General features: G+C 36.1%; 1 protein-coding gene and 1 non-coding gene across 2 annotated transcripts; both read right to left on the bottom strand.

Annotated features, from left to right (window-relative positions):
- Nucleotides 1-7,744: 7,744 nt before the first annotated feature.
- On the bottom strand, nucleotides 7,745-7,817 carry Trnat-ugu (transfer RNA threonine (anticodon UGU)). Its single transcript has one exon. It is a non-coding gene; the product is annotated as a tRNA-Thr (tRNA).
- Nucleotides 7,818-9,164: 1,347 nt separating this feature from the next.
- LOC140149249 (uncharacterized) lies at nucleotides 9,165-20,135 on the bottom strand. The gene is made up of 3 exons (XM_072171486.1): nucleotides 19,681-20,135; nucleotides 13,266-13,489; nucleotides 9,165-12,952 (listed from the first exon to the last, which is right to left on the bottom strand). Exons 1-3 carry the CDS (start codon nucleotides 20,055-20,057, stop codon nucleotides 12,351-12,353), a joined length of 1,203 nt encoding a protein of 400 aa, XP_072027587.1. The 5' UTR covers nucleotides 20,058-20,135; the 3' UTR covers nucleotides 9,165-12,350.
- Between the last annotated feature and the right edge of the window lie 1,533 nt (nucleotides 20,136-21,668).

Below are 21,668 nucleotides of genomic sequence, written 5' to 3'. Positions count from 1 at the left end.
TGGGCAGAGCAGCAGAGTAAACTCACTTCAGAAGAATCAAGGATAAACCAAACAAGGCATTTTCAGGGCTACCTTTTATCCTAAAAGAGAAATGACTTATGTTGTAAATAAAAAAGCAAGAAACAGCAAAGTAAGAAAGGAAGAAACATAATAAAACAAAAAGGCATAAATAACCAAGAAAAAATAAGTAATTGCAAGTAAAGCAAAAGAAGTCCCATTCCGCATCCATTTTACCCACAAATTAATGACACTCTCAAAATCTATAGCCCATAAACCCATCGGTAAAGCACATATCCTAAATAAAGTTATTTTATAAAGTAGCCAAACCTCCTCCGTGGACAGAGTGAAAAATGGGTACATTTCTTTAAAAGAACATATCTTCAAAGGTTTTAAGCCGATTGAAGTAATTGTTTTGGTTTATTAAAGCTAACTATTGAAGGTTTCTTTACATACCAACATATACTTGATCAACTTTTCAGAAATAGGAGAAAAATAGGGCGCAATGAGGGGCCTCTTTTTTTTGGGACACCCTGTATATATACATTGTTTATGTTACTTCAGTGACATTTCCCCTTTCTGTCCAATGTATTGGGTACTCATCACAAGATGAAATAAGTTGAGTGAATTCAATAGACAACTTTCCCTCACTTTTCCCTTCTAAAGATGACCAAATATGGAGTGCCTATAGGTTACATGTAACTTTCCACTGATTATTACTGATATCAATATTAATATTTTGTTGGGTCAATAACCACACAATTTGGTGTGAAAAAGGGGAAAAAAGAGGTGAAAAAAGGGAAAAGCATGAGTATGAATGAAAAATGGTACAGATATGGTTTATTATGATCCACATCCTTCATAAATATATCCTGGTTGTATGTTTGATTCTATTACACCGTCTTTGTCAGTTGAAATAATAATAAAAGAAAAATGAATCTGTCAAAATACAGCTTTGGAATTTGTTGGATTGGTCCTATACAGATGTACAAACTAAAAGTCTATCTATCTATCTTGCGGACGCATCCGAGAAAGAGTTTACGATTCTTTTCCAGGAATCTCTATCAGCCATCAGATTTGGGAGGTCATTAACTTCTTGATTGACGTCCCTTGCCACACAGTCGATGTAGTTGAATGGTCTTCTTCCTCTACATGTTCGTGGAAGCCTCATACAGATGACATCTGAAATTATTTGGTCTTTTGCACGGTAGCAGTGGCCGGCAAATCTGGCTCGCCGTTGAGCAACGATGGAGGACACCTGTGGAACACCATCATAGATCTCTGCTTTGGTTTTATGTTCACGCCAGGATATATTTCGAACCCTCATCAACAGCCGGTGTGTAGGTACCATCAAGACGGTCCTGAAGATCTTTCTTCATTGTCCAGGTCTCACTTCCATATAAGAGGATACTCTCTATGCAGGCTCTAAAGAAGGCAAGCTTGGTATTTCTAAAAGTAAAACTAAATTAAATTTGCGTTTTATTTACCAGGCAACTTTGCTTCAGGTGTGATAAGCCATGTTACTTCATAATTTTAAAGAGATGTTGATAGCATAAAAAGTTTGGGATAGGGTAAACTTACTTTCTTTAACACTAAACTTAACACTTTCTTCACTCACAGTGCATAAATGTGCCAACTCCAAGCCCAGTGCAGGCATCTTGGATTTGCGAGTGAGGGAAACATGGGGTACTACAATAAACATATCAAAATGATTATTCCTTTCATAAACAAAAAAATGATTATTCCAAAAACTGCTCATCCAAGATGGCCGCTCATGCGATGGTGGCCATCTTGGCTGTGCAGGGAAGTGAATATTCCCATTTATGAGTTGTGAGCAATGTTAAAGAACACTTTCTTAATGTATCTTCTATCATTCACATTTTCATATTACTTGTGCAGCATTTCCCGGCAACATCCTAAAATTCTCAGAAGAATTCCCTGCTGCCTTTTCTTACGGGCTCAATAAACGCTCACTCCGCTGTGTTCAATATTTGATTTGATTTATCAGTATAGGCTCATCAAGGACTTTTCATTTTAAGGGTATGCTGGTTATCATGATTTACGGTACTACTGTATCTATGAAGGATGCTGAACTCATTTTTCTCGAATTTCTACTTTTATGATTGTAATGCCCAATGGTGTACTTTATTATGTTTTGATGGATCCAAGTTGTGATAATATTGGATCCAACACATAATAATGATAAAATTGGATGCTTTACGCCCAATATTTATTAGTCTCGCTATGAGTTTTAAAACTCATAGCTCGACCAATAAATATGGGCTCAATCGATCCAATTTTATATCAAAAATGCCACGTGAAAGACCAGAGGATGATTTAAGTACTACCCAACACCCCACTGGCTTAACTGTGTGAGTAACCTGACATCACTGCTCTGCTATACTGCATAGAAGTGCATGGTTAAATTTAAATTTGTACAGTTATATTTACATTAAAAACGCTGTGAACATATTGGTTGATTTCACATTTTATGTTATCTACAGGAGGTGTGAATTATCCTTTGAACACACATCTATTTTGTTCTGAAATCGAGCAAGTAATAATGACACACACAATTTTCAAACAACATCTTTTGCACAGTATTCAATGGGGTTTCTACAGGAGGTGTGAATTATCCTTTGAACACACATCTATTTTGTTCTGAAATCGAGCAAGTAATAATGACACACACAATTTTCAAACAACATCTTTTGCACAGTATTCAATGGGATTTGAAAAGCAAAGTGGCAGTTGAAACTCTAGTGATAACACTTTTGCAATGCATGATGGGCTTCCTTAAATCATCCTCTGGTGAAAGACTAAGCCCGAAGTGCTTTTATAATGACTGTAAAATTTAAGTTTTTATATTAAATCCAGAGATCTCAGATTTTATTCCGAGTTCACCGATCGTGTGTGGTTATAACACGTCGTTTGCATGTTCATGTATATACATGTATCATTGAATCAGTGACGTATAAACTGTGTGTATATCGCTATTCGTCTTACGTCTTATACGTCCCAGCTGCGTGAAGCTCCACTCAATATAATGTGTAATGCGATCGACGAGCTAATACACGCATTTTAGGCGCTGGAATGAAATAGCAATTTTCTTCGTTTTACCTCGTTTGTTTGGGTCGGAATTAAAAGGGGACAATGTGATCAGTGAAAACTAACATTTAAATCGTAATATATTCTTTATGCAAATCACATATTATTGCTTTAATGGTTAGAGAGATTGCCGTGCATATAGGCCTTCGTTTGTGGTCTGTGAATTAAGTACAATGATCTTGTATTTACCCAGCGGTCAGAGAGAGATATTTCCATGAAAAAAGAAAAAGTCAAACCAGTTCGCACATCCTTGTAATTTGACAGCATACACATGCAGTATGTCATTTGTCAAGATCAATTAAATCATACAAGGTGAAATGGTGATTCCTGCCAAAATGTCAGAGGTAGCTTAAAGGTTGATAGTTGCAAAGTGTACGATTTTCAAATGTCATGCATTTTTGTGATAGAATTTAGAACCAAGTTATAGACCGTGAAACACCAGAAAAACTTTTGTGGTCGCGCTTGCTGGACTTGGTATGTCGTGCCCACGGGTCACGTGCGTATTTATAAATACGTATTTATATAGTCGAAGCATACTGCTTGACAACTTTACTGAGTATCGTGGATGGATGGTAGATGTAGATGAAGATGTAGATGTTCAAAAGAAACGCACAAAGTGATGTCCCAGTAGACATTTTGACAGTTGTCCGATTTTGCATTTTTGCGCCACTAACCCGCACCCTCACCCCGGAAATTTTGCACAGAATACCACCGACTTTGGCTCCAAGAAGTGTGGTTGATAACTGTCTCAAGCCATGCACAACTGGTTGAATGTTGCTTTTTAAAAACATTTTCAAGAACAAAATACACAGGTTAATAGCAAGTAACACCATTTTCCATATCTTGATACATGTCTTTTAATTTACACTTGAGACGAGATTGCTGCAATTAGGAAGCGTACGGTCCCTCCCCTGCTACAATTAAGCCGAGAATCAAGTCCAAACAGTATACTCTATTATTAAAGATGAGTTAATTAATGACTGTAATTGACAATGGTCACCAATTAAAGTGAAGTTTTGCAGCTGTGACATGACACATGACTGACATGAAGGTAATTAGCTATACATAATGTGTTGTTTTATATCATGCAACCCTTGATATTAAAATCCATATAAACCATGACAAATAGTGAGCATGATTATGATAGAATCCAACACAAGGATCCACGTGGTGACATTGTTGACTCACCATCACCATGATAGTATTCTGGGCACAATCAGGTTCATGTGTTCTGTCAATGCATGATAATGTCAAATGTCAGAATGTACCAGATTACAATTAGTTACCAAGAATATTCAATTCCGTCAACATTGGAACTCAGGTAAACTCATTATAATGGTACAAATTTGTATAATTTTAACATTAATCATAGGTGTAGATCCCGGTGGGATGGGGATGACCCCCAATATTTTGATAAGGGGGTTAGGGGTGGTCCATACAATCACCCCGTACCCGCGTATCGGAGATTGGTAATTTTGATTCCACCAAATCTAATCCGAGTATAAATCATGATCTTCAACATAAACACTGAAGAGACCTGGTGATAATATGCACCCTTGACGAAGTCCTCTACCTATGCTGAACCATGTGTTGCCCTAATATAAATTGCTGACCAGAGCAATTATGTGTTTTGGAAAACCCATCATGAGCAATAAAACACAGGCACAAATATGACAATGGGGGTTTGTGTCGACCGCATTTTCAATGATGTTCCAGATTGTTCCTTCTGTTGACCCTCATCTGCAGAAGCAAAGATAAGAGGAGCTGATTGATCAGCGTGTCAAATAAGAATGTGAGAAGAAGACAAATAATGGTCATCAACAAAAACAGAAGTGAGCATGATTTCATTATGGAAGCTGAAGGGCGGATGATAGAGCAGGTGGTATGGTTTGAGTACTTGGGGCCACTCATTAACATCAGCAGTGATATTATAGTATTACTACGCAAATCGAAAGAAGAATGACAGAGTAGCAACGAGCAATTTATCCAGAATATGGTCTACATCTGGAAAGGCAAAAGCCTCAAACCTGTCTATACAGTGCTTTTAAGTATTCGTCGTTGCCACCATGCGATTCCAGGGCGTTGACTAAAAATGATCCGGGAAGCGCATCAACACCTTTGAAATACGGTATACTAGAGGCTACAGAGTGTCCTAGTACATGTGGAAAGACAGAATGACCAACAACTGGGTGTTGGAAAAGATTGGGACAGACCTGATTGAGACAGGCCTGATTTAAGGAGTATACTAGTAGAGGTATAATGTTTCGGTACTTCGGGTTTGTAATGAGAAAAGAGGTCAACATTGATCAGAAGATCATTCAAGTTAGTAGCAGTGGAAAGGCGTCCAACAACATCATGGACTCATGATGATATAAATGGATACATGCTGGTGCCACATACATAACAGGACTATACAGAGGTGAATGACAAACTCTTGTAATAAGGACCACAGCAGCACCTGCGTGCGCCATCTGACAGAGAGAGAGAGAGTCAGAGTAAGCATTGGTGAAGATTCACAGTATAACTTTGCTGGGCCGGGAAGGTTGTTATCATTAGTTCGTCTGTTCGTCACGAAGTAGATCTCTGCAGCACCCATAGAACAATATGCAGTGATATGGCTCACGTTTATCCCACTCACAAACCCATTTTTTAAATTCTATGTACAATTTCCGCGATACAATTGCTTAAGGGGTTTCATCTTTTTTGGAATAATTATACATTTCAAATCAAGAATTACAATAATATTTGAAAATGGACGACTTGATATCGTACAAACAATGCACAAACCAGTTACTTTTCAAACACCTAGCTTCTCAGCATAAAAGTGGGTCATGTCGCAGATTTTCTCATAATAGACGACAATGGACAAAATATTAATGTCATAGTTTAAATTGAGCATAATGGAAATGATCCGTTTGGTGTTTTCCTTTATATTTTGTGGTCTTTACATACAATATGATTGCATTGATATCGTCGTTATTCTTAATAAATGTATTGATGTATCCTTGATCTTTGTGATAATTGATAGTTTGTGGTTTCTGAAATGTACGTACCAGGTATATAAATACGACATCCAGGATTTATTTTTATATTATGAGGACTTTGACCAGGATTTCACGGTGAGGTTTTAATATACCTGTCGTGGAAAATGTGAAAAGTTCAATTTTACTTTGGTGTCAAATATGTGTCAAACATGTTTTCCAGTGAAAGCAATTCGTTTTGAAACGTCGAACAAATTGGGACTCATCGCTCATTCAACATATTCACTAGTCCGTAAATAAGGTTTGATATAGTCCGCAAAAATTACTAGGGTTCGAAAGTTATAGGGTTAGGTACTAGGTAGGTAGTGAACTTTCGGACTAGCGAATTAACCTTAGAGGACTCGTTGACCATAGGACAACAGTGGATTTACATAGAACAAATTATATTCGACACTCGGATGTGAATTAGTCTATTAAAAGTGAATTAGCCTATGTAAGTTTAGGACTGTCAAGAGTAGTTCTGACTTCAACAGGGAAGTATAAAATGAGACATGTGGGCCGCCTCCTTGCCTGCTGGTGACTCTGAAAAAAGCCGTTCACTGAAGACTGCCCCTTGTCAACAGAGAACAAGCATACCTCGCCTATCTGCTAATGTAAAAGGTTTGGTGGCTCTGAAAAGAGCCGTTCACTGAAGACTGCCCCTTGTCAACAGAGAACAAGCATACCTCGCCTATCTGCTAATGTAAAAGGTTTGGTGGCCCTGAAAAGAGCCGTTCACTGAAGACTGCCCGGCCCCCTTGTCAACAGATAACAAGTAGGCCTCGCCTATCTACTAATAGGTTTGGTGGCTCTGAAAAGAGTCGTTCACTGAAGACTACCCATTGCCAACAGACAACTTTTAAATTCGGGTGTTTTTATTTAAAAGAACTACTGTGTTGTTAATATTTAACGACATTGACAAATGGGGTATCAAAATGCGCATAAATTAATCACCGTTCTCTCCATGTTGAAATACTGTGAAAACAATTATTAGTTCTGAAGCTATAGGCGTATTTATAACAGCTGTGTTACTTTTTGTGCAGATTTTAGAGGTACACTAGTGCTCGTAATCATCCTCGAATAGTCACCAATTTGTACATTTATTATACTTATTTTATATTCAAAATAAGTTAGTCACTGGACTAGTCATAGTGACTAACCTGTTGATAGCCTAGTATATAATACAAGAAAGAAGTGGGTCTCTCGATCTCCCTATTGATTCCCTTGGAATGCATATGACCTGAAGCCAGAGATATCATGGTCCGGATTTGAACGCGGAAGTCTGTCCCTGTTAGTCATCAAGAACACTAATGTATTATGATATCATACGAGGTGAATTATATTTGCTTGCCAAACTTATGTTGAGCCAAGAAAAGTAGTTGGTGAAATATATTTATTTTGTCAAGAATAATACAAGCAAGGCAAGAGGCTTACGCATCATGCACTTGGACATAGCAACATTCAAACACAAACTTGCGCACGAGATCAAATTAATGATGCTTAATCGTTATTCTATATAGGGGAAAGAAAAATCACGAATACTAGCACAATCAAACATGAAATCACAATGGAAACATAACATGCACAGGCAGGTAAACCAGAGAAAAACTCCGGATACCTGCCTATGCGATGAATTGAACCCCAGACCTCTCGCTTACAGGGCGAGCGCTCTAACCACTGAGCTACACAGACTGTCCCTGATAAACAGTACTCAAGTCTGGTACTTGTAGATATTAGCAGTCGGGGTAAACAGTATACAAGCAACACATTAGAGATAGAATATGCCTATAATAATAAAACCAAAAGACATGAAAGAGCTTGATTTTAGCATAGCATCTTCTGTTTAGGGGATGGTTCTACAAATATCCACGAAAAGAGCTTATTTCTAAATTTCAATTGATGAACATGTATTTTGCGAGTTACGCACTGTATTCTTCTAATTTTGGGCTGTTGACAGCCCGAAAATACAAATTGGACGATATTTTTGTCAAACGACCGAATCTGCAAAATGGTTTATGCACACAAACATCAGGTTTCTGATGGTATAAAAAAATCTCTACTTTTTTAGAGTAGGCCTAAGTTGGTGATGAGGCTGTGGATCACGAAGTGCCTCTTTAAATAAAAAGTTCATTCGACGGTTAGTCAGACTAATAATGATACGAGACAAATGAATCCACACGCCACACGGCACAGTTCCTTCTATGGACTAATTTCAAATATTTCTGTCAGTTTTTTTTCAGCATTCAAAATGAGACTATATAGTGACGACATTAGTGAATGACAATGATGAGGACACAACTTGCTGGATTATCTTCTAGTTTTTAGGGGACCTCATACCTCTGTTAAATTCCGCCCTTAACTAATATGTATGTATGGGCGTGTGTAATCTATTTGCTTACTGAGGTATAGGCATTTGAAAAAGACAATAAAAGTACGATTAATTTTGAACAAAAACGTTGTTGTGCATAATAATTATGGTAATTATGGTCACCCTTGATTATGATAATATCCAGTTAAAATACGTCAAATGCATTTATACTTTGTAAGTTCCAAATTTGAGCAACTACTATATAAAGGATTTCACACTTTAAACTAAATTTAGTAAATGGGTTATGAATATGAAAACGCGGCAATTGTTACTCTGCGATTGACAACACGGATACCATGGAGGTATGGATGTACGTTAAAGTGCTATATCTGCTCCAACGTGAAATATCAAGTATATTCCAGGAATTTGCTGAAATCCATTACAAATCCTTGTTTCTCTTCAGTGACGGATCCACATAAGAGGGAATGGGGCACACGCCTTACCCCATAAAACAAAAATAATACCACTTTTATCATTTCGAATTATTCGTATTGAGTCAACATGGTAGGGCTTATAGTTTATATAGTTCCCAATATGGTAAGCAGTATTAGAACGGGTTTTAACTTTCAAAAACGGTGTTTCGCAACATTATGCAAAGATTAGTAAAAATAAAATAGTAAAAACAAAACATAGACACGAATTCCAAGTTTTACATTTTGTATGAAAATATTTATTTAAAACGTACAAATCTATAATATTGTCGTGATTGTGGTGCGTACATTATCCTGGTTCGTAATAATATACGCACTTTAACCAGAAACACACTGAATTATTGTAATGAATGCTCTCATATTAAAATGCCGGGATATAATGCAAAGCAAACAGAATACATTCTGATGAATCTACTACTGTATCTTAATAGTTTGTCTTATAATGGCAAATGGCGATTGTACATGAAAATATTTTATTATGCATTAAATTTACTTCGAGACACAAGTGAAAACTTCAGCAGACTTTATCTCAAGATCGCTGATGGACCTTACAGCTTCCTTGTTATACTTAATAAGCAATTTCATATCAGATATTGGTTATTTCTACCATAAATGTGATGCTGTTAACATCTTTCAAATAAAATAAATAAAATTAGGACCGATTCATACTCCATAATTATATTCGACCTACGACATCGAATATTCGTTCAACGCTGACGACGTCGAATATTCCTTCAACGACGTCGAATATTCCTTCAACGACGTCGAATATTCCTTCAACGACGTCGAATATTCGTTCATTGATGACGTCGAATATTCCTTCAACGACGTCGAATCTTCGTTCAACAAGTATTTGTTATTCAATCAGTTTCAATTCATTTTGATCGTTGACGGCTGACGAATGTTTATTGACGAAAAATCAATTCTATTTGACGTCGTATATTTGGCGGAAATATATGATTGATTTTACGTTAATAAACATTCGTTAGAAGTTAAACATGACTGGAAATAGAATGGATTGAATAACGAATATTGCGTCGATTATTCGACATCTGATAAAAAGTATGAACCGGGCTTTAGTGTTTCGAGATATTATTCGTCGTAGACGTGTAACAAGATTAACTACCATGCATAGCAATAGGTTAATTTTTTTTAATATATCGCCCTGCACTACAAGCAGGCAGGGTCACATTTACCTTTTTTGGGGCCCTGAGCCAGACCAAAATTGGGAGACCCTCAAACTCACCGTGAGGAAGGCAAGTACAATCAAGTGCCCAGTTTAGGTTTAGGTATATTGTCGACAGTGGCGGTGGGGAGACGAGCATATAGGTTATACCCGGATATTTAAATTCAGACTAATTTAGCCTCAACTGAAGCTGCATTTTGCTATGCAAAGGACCAGTGCGCCCAAGATGTTTTCGGGCTAAAAAGGAATATGCACAGGGCACTTTTGGTTGTCTCATCATGTCTGCAATCATATAGATTGAATACAAACCGCTCTTTTCAAAGATACTAATCTTACAGGTACGAGTGATCAGCATGATATAAATATTCTATAGATTCAAAATAGGTCTTTATCCCTGTTCTTCGACATCTATATGGTTCAAGGTACCGCGTGAACGTACTAGTGCAGTGCGATATATTCAAAAATTGTTTAGCCCTATTGCTATGGTAGTTAATCCTGTTACATCATCACTTCTACAGCGATGTGCGTTGTAAACATTTTACGCGCTTTTTAATCACAAATATTGACGGAAAAATTTTACCAACTAACAACAATTAATAAGTAACTCAAAACCCCCGGGCCAAAACCATCACTAAAATGACAAATCATGACAATGTTCTGAATGGTATAATAATTATTAAAGGAAATCGGCCTGCTCAAACCAAATAAAATCAAAGCTCTATTGTGTTTGCGAGTTCGCTTCCCAAACAAGACATAACGTTGCATATTTGAGAGACATGATCTCAACAATAGAACTTGATCAGCAGTCATTCCGTAAATTGCTTTTGGGTTTTCCTCTTTAAAGTTTTGGAACGCAGTGAAACTCATTTTAAATTTGTGCAATTCACTTGAATTGAAACATCGCATCCTGTAGGCCTCTGGCTTGACCTTTAGTCCACGCGTACGCGCAAATATATTCGTTTATTTATAACATACATCCTACATGATTCATTGTACCGTGATAGTAGGCCTAGGCCTAGCCTACGGGTTTTTTTTTTCAACATTGACTTGTTCATGATTTAAACTAAGCTATTACCTTTTTTACATTACGTATAATCAAACTTTTCAACATGATACCATTACCAATAATATTGTTCAAGTAAATAATAAGAAATATAAACGGAGCCAAAACCTCCAAACAGAACTGATTATTAAAGTTCTCACAGAGAACAACGTTTTTACCTTTCATTACCGAAAGCATTGGTTTGTGTTAAGAAAATTAAAAATATCGCCATATAAAACTATAACGGTTGAAGAAATGTCCCACCGCCACCCCAACCATACTCACCCGAATCTCTTAACCCTAACCCTAACCCCTACCGATATACAACCTATCAAAAATATTGGAACCCACCAGATATTAGCATTCAACATATTTATTATGTAACATTTAGGTCCATTTGAAATCAACAGAATCCTATTATCCTTTTTACCACGTCAAAGTTCGGGTAATTTCAAATGGACCTATTTAAGGGTCAGCCTCTTCAGCAATAATTGAATATTAGAAACGTGGGTATTCAATTGTCATATGTATGCTGTACTGCGTGTAACGATAATTTTAGCCCAAATTCTAGATGTTTTCAATAGTTCTTGATGCTAATTGAAAAATAGCATTAAGGCTATTGTCAGATTCGATATTGGGTTCAGTTTTAAAGATATTGCAGACCATTTTTTTGTGTTAATTTGATGAATATCTGTAATATCATATTTCTATAAATAAAATATATAAAATGCCCGACGAAGTTGAATTCAACATCACCATCACTCGTTTGATGTTGTCAACCACTTTTATCAAAGTGTCAGCCTCTTCGTAATTATTGTACACACACGAGACATTTGATCATGTTGACAAGAGAAGATCTTCTCTGTTTTAGGATCTTTGTATTGAGTCACCCAATTTGAGTTGTTTGCAAACATAGTGCACATAATTAAAATGCTTTTACTTTACATTGTTATGCACATCTGCACATGCATGCTTTCTGCACAATAAATCCTTTTGCACATAAAGCTCATATTTATTAGCAATAGCTCATTTTTCTCATGACATAGCTCTTTCGTCATGTTCGTAGCTCTCTTATGTTTCAGATCTGGCAGTGTTTGTCAAGCAGCTGAAGCAATACACTTGTTCATATACCTATAGGTAGTATTGAAGATGCTTCCACATGGTTCAACTTGTAGAGGATCGAGGAGTCTGTTACACATTAATGGTCATTCAAGCCAATATACTTAAATCTACAAAGCAATCTTTGCGTTTCCTTTAATTCTGCTTGAGTTCTTGTCAACTCTTCCTGGGTCATAACAAGTCCTTGTTGTAAATCTGTTACTGCTCTTTCTAGAGATTGTATTCTATGTCTATCGGAATCCGTCACATTTCTCTTTTGTTGCTCAACCGTCATGCGACGATCACTATTGGTAACTAGTGGCTTATGATGTTCATATTCCGGGGTACCCGCTACATTATGATGTATTTCTCTTCTTTTACATTCCGGTGATCTGAAATCTGAACTTAGATCATTACTTCCTAGTCTTTCAGGTCTTGGTACTTTACGTGATGACAAGGATGAAGATGATGAATGCATATCCCTATAATTGGATGAATGTTCCCATTGAATTTGATTGGGTGGGTGTACTAGTTCATTGGTTGGTGTGTTTCCACGACTGCTAGCAACACTAAGATCACGGTTTGAATGCCATGTTGTTATCTTGATAGATGGGGATGTTGGATGATGTCGTACTTCTGGAGGATCGAGGGGTCTGGTACACATCATCTCAGATCTGCCTTCAAGTCGTCTTGAGTGCGGTTCTGTCCAGTAAGGAAAAACAAGAATATCATTATCAAATTATGTATTTAAAGCAAACATGTATTAATGGCTCAAGCCACTAAGCACTTTACTAAAAATTAGAATCTGTTACTTTTACCATAAACATGATAACCCGTAATGTCTTTCTAACAATGACAAAGCGGATTGTTTTAAGTTTACAGCAAGTTTTGGTATATCATCTTTCATTTTAGCTGCCTCTTATTTCCGAACAGGAGTTGGTAACTTTTGGTCCAATTTGTGTGTTATGTGTTGCTGGGCAGAGGTCTTTCTTTTAAATTACCTGAAGTGTCTCACCTGAAGCCATAAGAAGCGTGAGGTATTGTACTATTCGTCTATTGCCGCTATTATTAGCCTCATCCGCAGCCGTTTTGCCCTTAGAATTTATCGTTCCTATATCACACCCCGTCTCAACCAAACATTTCACTACTTCATATTGGCCTCTGTAAGCGGCTAGGTGAAGAGGTGTGTCTCCGTACGAGGTTTGCCAGTTTACTCCACAACCATAGGCCAATAAAAGTCTGCAATCAATATTTGAAAAAAAATACATTTCAATTACATTCTCAATAATAAAACCCAAGAAAATGAATATCCAATTGTGTTTCAAATCAGAATAAACCCTTAACATTTATTTGGATCCATTCCACCAAATGTATACAAGTTCAATGGGGATGTAAGATTACAGGGTGTTGAAAAATGAGTTGATGTCACATCGATCCTGTGTTGCACAAGAATATTTTGACACAGGGAATGATGCATGCTGAAACTCCGTGGGTTGCCGGATCAAGATCTCACAGCACTTCAAAACGGCAACATTGCTGCCGGGATTGCTGCATATAAGTGAAACCATGGGTGAAATGACCAGGTTTTATAATTGGTCTTGATAATGATGAAATTTCTTGATGTTTGGTTATGTTTGAATGGGATATGGTCTATAGTCTTTTTGCTACTAACGTTTTAATCGGGTAAATAACTTAATATTTTTTCTTTGGATTGTAACATTTTTGTTCACGCCCGGGGTTCACGCCAGTGAACATTAAAACCGTTTGCACCCACATCTCATATGCACAGTTTATCCCTTACATACCATGTGCCTTGATTAGCTATTATAAGCCACCAAACATGTGGTTAAGAGGCTAGGAAATCATTCCTAATATCTCATACCCTCGTTTGTATGCCTTTATCTAATCCTGCTCCCCATGACAAGGACAATTTAGCACATTTAATCTTCAGAGAGACTGCTCAGTAGCTCTCAGTGTAGGGAATTTTTAGCCTTTTTTATTAAACATGTTTTCAATTGGCTTATCACATGCAATTAGCAATCACATGCTGACAATACACATAACTGATTGGTTAAGCAGGTCACCATGGTCAGTATAATTAGCTATAATTTTATTTATTTAGTGATAAGGCATAGAAACCTGCAATAGGCGATTTACTTCAGAATATAACTACAGCGCACAAAATTAAGCCCATTCTCTGTAGTTAATTGAACCACTTCCCTGATTAAACACTGTTAGTTAATTGATTGTTTATTGACTCTTGTACCAAGCAATGTGTGTATAAACATATCCAATGTTATATTTTCTGTTACAAAATAATAATAATAAAACTATTCAACAAACATGCAGTGTTCCTGAAACACATTAGGCGATTTGCTTCCAAATAAAACTTCTTTTAAAAAGGAATGGGGTGTCGAATGGGAAATAGCATCTGATGGGCTGATACAGTGGACATTTGATGTAAGTTTGTTTCCTGTAGGTGGCTTAAAAACCTAATTTATGCAAAATGAGGTTTTTTGAAAATAATTTTCCAGAGTCAAGATGCAAGTATCATTTATGCCTCAAATCACTTATTTATTGTTAAATCAGTGCAGAGTAGGTTAATATCTGTGGGTTAGTATAATAATATTGAACGTTAAACCAAAGTAGAGAACTACATCTGATCCGTGAACTTTGTCTTTTTAAAGACAAATTCTTGTTTGAGATACACTCACGTCGTATGCATAGCTTATTGTAAAAGAATGTGCAATAATCTGTATATTTGAAGGTCTTTGAACAAACCTAATAAATTTATATGCGGGCGTTTATTACTTCCACTTTAGAATTAATGCTGAAGTTCATAGCCTTGTGATTGCCTTGATAACGTTTATTATCTATATAGCCTATCTGTGTGCCAATATATCGATACGTCATTTCTCATTATTCTATCAGCCACCCATTCACCCACTCATTGATTAACCCACCTGTAAATGACCTTGGTAGCAGTCACCATTTTCACAGATAAGGCCTGGTTTTGCTTTTCTTCTTTTCCTTACAATTAGCATTATTTTTTAGATTTAGTTGAACCATGTGCGCTTAAGTTATAAGTTCTTTTTGAAACCATAATGTGCCGCAAAACCATGCACTAACCCTTGGGGTTGGGGTTATAGTTTAGGTTATGGTTATGGTTATGGTTATGGTTAGGGTTGGCGTATTTTGGCCCCTTAATATGGTTGCAAAAAATACGCTTCTCAGGTGGCGGGTACCTTGCATGCTTTTTAAGCTATTGGTAAAGTATCCGTAATTTCTATTAACAAAGAGGGAAAAGATTCTTCAGAAACATACAAGTAGCAATGGCAATTTCCATTTCGCGAACTCAAACTCATTTTCATTTATTACCCTTTTGTTTTTCAAGCGTTCGCAATGGACATGAACGTTTATGCGGAAATCCGGAATGAAATCCCATGCATCTTTAGTATTTCGATTGATCTTGATTTTGGTGTTTAATGTTTAAGCAGGGTATAATGGTAGCTAATGGTATAGTCCCATTTCCTGGAATCTGGTGTCCCATTTAACACTTTCTGTTTGCTTCTTTTTCCGAGGATAGTGGATCAACTGACTGACCTTTTGCCTCCCGCATTACTCCGTGCTCTGTCGCACATTCTCGGCGTTTATTACAAAACTACGGGAAATTCCCTTTTGATATCAGCGAATAAGTTCCTTCGAATTCAGATGATGAGTTATTGGTATTTTACTGATGCCTTTTATATATCTTGTACATCAGATACAAAATGGCATACGCCGGCCACGGCTCACATATAGTTTTATAACCTTTGTATATTGATAACAGTCATACTTGAAAATGGGAAATTCCCTTTTTATCACGTTTAATGTTGTGGTAATTATTAAGTGCTGAAATTGCACAAATGAATTGGGCAGATATTCGGGGTTAGCATAGTCGGTTATAGCGTACCCTTTGTCAGTTTTAGTATAACTTTTATACAACATCACATCTTTGAACTTCAATATCATTCTACTGGACACCAAGATAAAACAGATTGCCTTTATCTTAGTATTTCTTTGTAATCATAGCAATTGATGATATTGCAACATTTACAATGCTTATTTCAAAAAAAAAAAAATTTAACTTTTACTCAAACTGTCAAAACTAAAACTAAACTTTTGATGAACTTTTTTATCTGTTATTTTTTTACTGATTCTGACAGATTTTTATAATTCTTTCTTTCTAATCAAAGAGTTTTATTATAAAATGGTGACGATAGCTGTTGAAGTCCGACACTTGTGTTTTGAGTCACAAATTGATCGGAATAAATTTGAAATGATTCCCCCTCGGAATGATTTCCCTTTCAATTTTCTTTCCTTCGCAAATTGTAAGCCTTAATTAACTCATAAACCCTGTTTCTTTGATACCATTTTCTAAATTTGTGGTTTCCTTTTGTTACCTTGTTTTATATCTTTAATTTGCTTTTTTCCGTGTCCTTGTTGCTTGCATTATTCAATATAGAACTTCCTTCTTGTTAGTTTTCTCATCTTTCTTCCAAGCACCATGCAATCGTTTTCTCTTGTTGAACGAATGCAATTCCCTTTCTAAATTAAATCCATTTTTCAAGACTGGTTGCAATAAATTTGATTTTTTTTACTGATTTCCTCCAAGTTCATTTAATTTAAGCCACAAGTTCAGATTAATTTCATCTATTTTCGTGATACGTGTGTAGTTTGGTATAAAGTTACCTCATGAAATATCTCGAATTGGCAAAACTATACGGGAAATTTGAATAACTTCCTTCGAATTCAACTATTTCCGGACCTTTTGCTAATATTTTATCTTGTACATCACTTGGACAGGGACATGGTTCATGGTTCAATAACCTTTTTATTAACTATTGATAATTTGATACGATTGGCAATGATTCGATATTACAACAGTTTCTTCAAAATGGGAAATTCCCTTTTGAATGTTGTGGTCAGCTTATCAATGCTGAAATTGCACAAATTAATTCCGGAGTTAGCATAGTTATTAGCTGTTAATTACGGTCAGCTAATTCCCGGAGCTAATTTAACATTGAAAACTTTATATGATTCCGGGTTACGATATATCACATCTTTGAACTTCGGTGTCTGAGCCCGGTCTGTTAAACTGAAAACCAATACATACTCTTGCTTTTTCTTAGTATGTTCTTTATATCATGGTGACAAGTTACAACATTAAAAAAAACATTTAAATTTACTTCTCCGTAGTCATTTGCATACTCTGGTTACATTACATATAAAACTCTGATAATCTGTGTAAAATTGGTAGATTTTCACATTGATCTTTTCAGTCACCGCGCTCCCTTTGTGTTTCTATCTGTTATTTTTATAGCTCAATTTTCATTTTATATAATTTTTCTGGCAAAGTTTTTTTTGTTTATGTAAAGTGTTTATGTAAAGAGGGCTTTATTGACAAAATGGTGAGGCTAGCTGCTGTTGATCGACACTTGTGTTTTGAGTCATAATTTGATCCGAATAAAATTTGAAATAATTCCCTTTCCACTTTCTGTCCTTTGCGTATTGTTAGCCGTTATTACCCTGTTTCTTTCCCGTTTACTTATTGTGTAGTTTCTCTTTGTTACCTTCATTTCGTATATCTTTATTTGTTTCATGTGAGTAGTTTGTCATCTTCCATGCACAAATCTTTTCCTCTTATGCAACTCCACTTCTTAATCATATGAATTCAATCCATTTGTCACGATTTGTTGCAAAACGCTCTTGATTCCGACAAATGTTCAATTTATACAAGCATGCATCAACGGTATGACATATAGGCGTTAACCATATTTCTAATGTTCCTATTTTGGACAAATCATTCGCCTAAAACATAGGCCTCTATAGGTCTATAAAACTTTTAGAACCCATCAGAATAAATACATTTGTAAAATAAAAAACAAACCTGTGTACCCACATTTTATGAACAAAATAGTTTTCAAACGCTGGTGATGATGAATCATAGATTAAATCCCTTGTTGGCCCCTTCCTTCATTGTGGTATATCCCTTACAACCCCTTCACAAACATGGTTATAACGAGCCAATCATTTCCGTCCTTGTGTTTAGTCATAGGATATATACAACATATTTTTACATAGGCCTATTCAATAAATTCTCCTCATATATATTTACATGAATATAGATGAATATCGGCATATTTTTTTAACTTATTTATCACGATCAGTGGTGTAATTGTTTTCAAACATCCTAGTACCGACCAATGATTGTACACTTAGGTAACGAGTCATTTAGTAAACGGTTTAAATTGAGCCTTATTGCTCCAAAATTGAGAAGGGCCTTTTGCTCGAACATTTCAAAATGTTCTACGAATACGTATAATTTTCGTCCAATGAACTTATTGGGAAAAGGGTGTGTGTTATTTCAGTGAACTTGTATTGGTGTCTTTATTCCGTGGACATATATATTTACAAGCATTCCCTGAAGCGTGTAATCACTCAGATTCTGTTCGGTTCACCGTTTTTCATATTATTTCGCTTGGAGTTCGCCTAATCCTACGCATTTCAGCTTTTTCAATGCCCATAAGTCGCGTCGATTTGTGTTGTCAAATTATTCATTCAAGTTGAAAAACACAGTATGTACACCATTAATTGCATTGGCTCGAGCAATATTTGTATGTATATATTAATTGAAAGAGATTAAAAAGTAATTAAAAATAACAGATTAATTGAGTATAGGGCAGGGCAATGCCTTTTGTTTAAAGCTAATCGGACATACGGTTTTCATAATACACACATTTTAAATTTCTTTGTATATTGTATTGTTTTTATCGATAATCAATACAGTTAATGAGCTAATATGACTTGAAAGTGCAAATTAATATGTAATTTTTGCCAATATTTTGCTAAAATGCAATGCATAAATGTTCATAACATTTTTATCAAATAGAATATTGTTTCAAATTTGGTCAAAGTGTTGCTTCCAGATAATTTATTCATAATTAATGAGGCTAGCGCCTAATTTGCATAATTAATCAGCATTTATGCAAATTAGCTCATTAGGGGCGGCTTCGCTATATAATACATTAGAACATATTAGAAACACTTTGACCAAGTTTCAGGGCAAAAGTCTGCAAATTTGTACCATGAACATTTATGCATTTTTTTTTAGCAAACTATTGGCAAAAATTACATATTAATGAGCATTTACAGCAGTCCTTTTAGCTCATTAAATATATTGATTATTGATAAAAAAAACAATATGATACAAAAAACATATAATTTGATGTAGGCCTATTATGGAAACCGTAAGCATATTGAGTGTACTCAATTAATCTGTTTAAAACATACTCAAAGCATTCCCTAATTTCTAGAATATGCCTCCAATGCCACCTTAAGCTTTTGTGTATATTCTTTAAGAAACCCGGAAAACAACCTGTTGGACCTACCGAACAAGATCTGCATGTCCTTTCTCCGATGCAGCATGGATTGGCGTAGCTCCCCAACACGTCCTTAAATCTACTCTGGCTCCACGATCTAACAAGAACTTAGCTAACCTCAAATGTCCTTTCAAGCAAGCACAGAACAACATTGTCTCATGCGAGTCCCTGTCTTGGTAATTGATCAGAATTTTCAAATTGTGTTTGCTCTCTTGAGCCAATCTTCGAGACACGTCTGTGAATCTGTTCTCTTTGATGGCTAGTATTAAATCTGCCATTGTCGCAAGATTACACTTTGTCGCTGCAGATGCAGTTGATGCCACTCGATGGTGATTATGATGGTGCTGTGTTCCTCCCGATGAAGTAGTTTGTGTACCTTGACACATGCTGATGTTATTACAGCATTCTATATGATTGGAAAGAGTTTATAAGCAGTTTCAGCTCTGATGCAGTCTAAGCAAATCTGCAAATCCAACTAACGCTGCATGATCACTATATGCTCGACGAACCATTTCCGGTTGAATCATCAAGTCTGAATCATACTTGCAAGCTTGAATCACTGATATTGCCCGCTACAGTCACTCAAACTGTGTATGCATGGATTATTATCAGATTATAATACGACCACTTCATTTCTTGAAAATGTCGCAAAAGTTTGTTCTTTTTCTCAAAAGTGTTTATCAGATTATTTTTTTCCATAACACTTAATTATTTTACTCATTTTTACATTATGAACGCACTCTTACAGCGAAACCCGTTTAATGCTATTGATTTCCTGTATTTTGTGAAATTGTGTGTATTGCACTCGAGCAATGAAGTATTAAGAAAGGCCTTTTCCTTCTGTCTTTCCTTTGAAAGGGAAAGGGGAATATTTCTATTTAAAGTAAGGTTTCTAATTACATAGAACAAAAGGTGGCAATGAAATAAACCTGGTCAGAATTCCGCAATCTAAGATTATTTGACCCGCACTACATGTGTGTGGTGATATTTGAATTAGCATTTTGTCTTGCTACATTACATTATAGCGGAACCAATGCTTTTTAGCATCCTTACACCTCAAATGATAAAACTAGAATTTGTTCCATTTTTGTTTATGCTCCCTTCGAGTGGTCAAAGTCAAAATAGGGCCAAAATTTAAAATTTGTTCTATCTCGTTATTATAATATACCTCCTCAAATTGTTCCTCTCATTGCTAGGAATTAAAAAAAAATCAATTGTCATATTGCGCTAGAATGCTTAGTTCAGGAGATAAGTCACATGTCAAGTATCTGGTATACACATAAGGTTAATTTTCAAAACGCACTGATTCAATCGTAACTTGTCCCATTTTATTCCTCTCGGCAAACGAAATATGAAAATAATTTGTTTGAGAAATATGTAACCACATGAGAATCGAATGAAATTAAGGTTATAGGCCTATATACATGTACATATTTCTATTGGGCTTAGACTGCATTAACGCTGAAGGGGACCATCATGAAAATACAAATTGTACCAAAATTGTGAATTCAGTATACATTTGACTTTGGTTCCACTATTGTAGCAAAATAATATACTCCAAACACACAATGCCATGTACTATGCCAGAGCAATTTGTCCCATGCATTTCCCCGGGCCAGAGAGTTGTTTGATTGTCCATATATCTCTTCCAAGGGTTGTAGGTCAGTAGCGTGCGCGAGCAAGGGGGACTGGTGCACACGACCCGCCTCCAGTTTGACCTATCAGTCGGGGAAAATGGTCATTCGGGGGAACTGGAGATGAAATGTTTGATTTTGGTTGCTAGCGCTTTTTTAAAAATTTATATACCGGTATTTATTTATTTTTGCTCTTCACTTTTTCAAACCATGTAAAGAAAAATTGGGTCAACCTTTTCGGGGTTGGGCGCAGTCATTCGGGGGAACAGGATTGTGTGCCTCCTTAGTATGGGGTAGGTCGATCAGTCAGATTTTTTAAAGGTCATAGCCAAAAACACGTTTGCCTATAATTAGCCCAAATAG

This window comes from Amphiura filiformis, chromosome 3, assembly GCF_039555335.1.
Source record: "Amphiura filiformis chromosome 3, Afil_fr2py, whole genome shotgun sequence".
NCBI classification, from domain to species: domain Eukaryota; kingdom Metazoa; phylum Echinodermata; class Ophiuroidea; order Amphilepidida; family Amphiuridae; genus Amphiura; species Amphiura filiformis.
The sequence above is the reverse complement of the archived record's forward strand: the minus strand, read 5'-3'. Positions and strand labels throughout refer to the sequence as shown.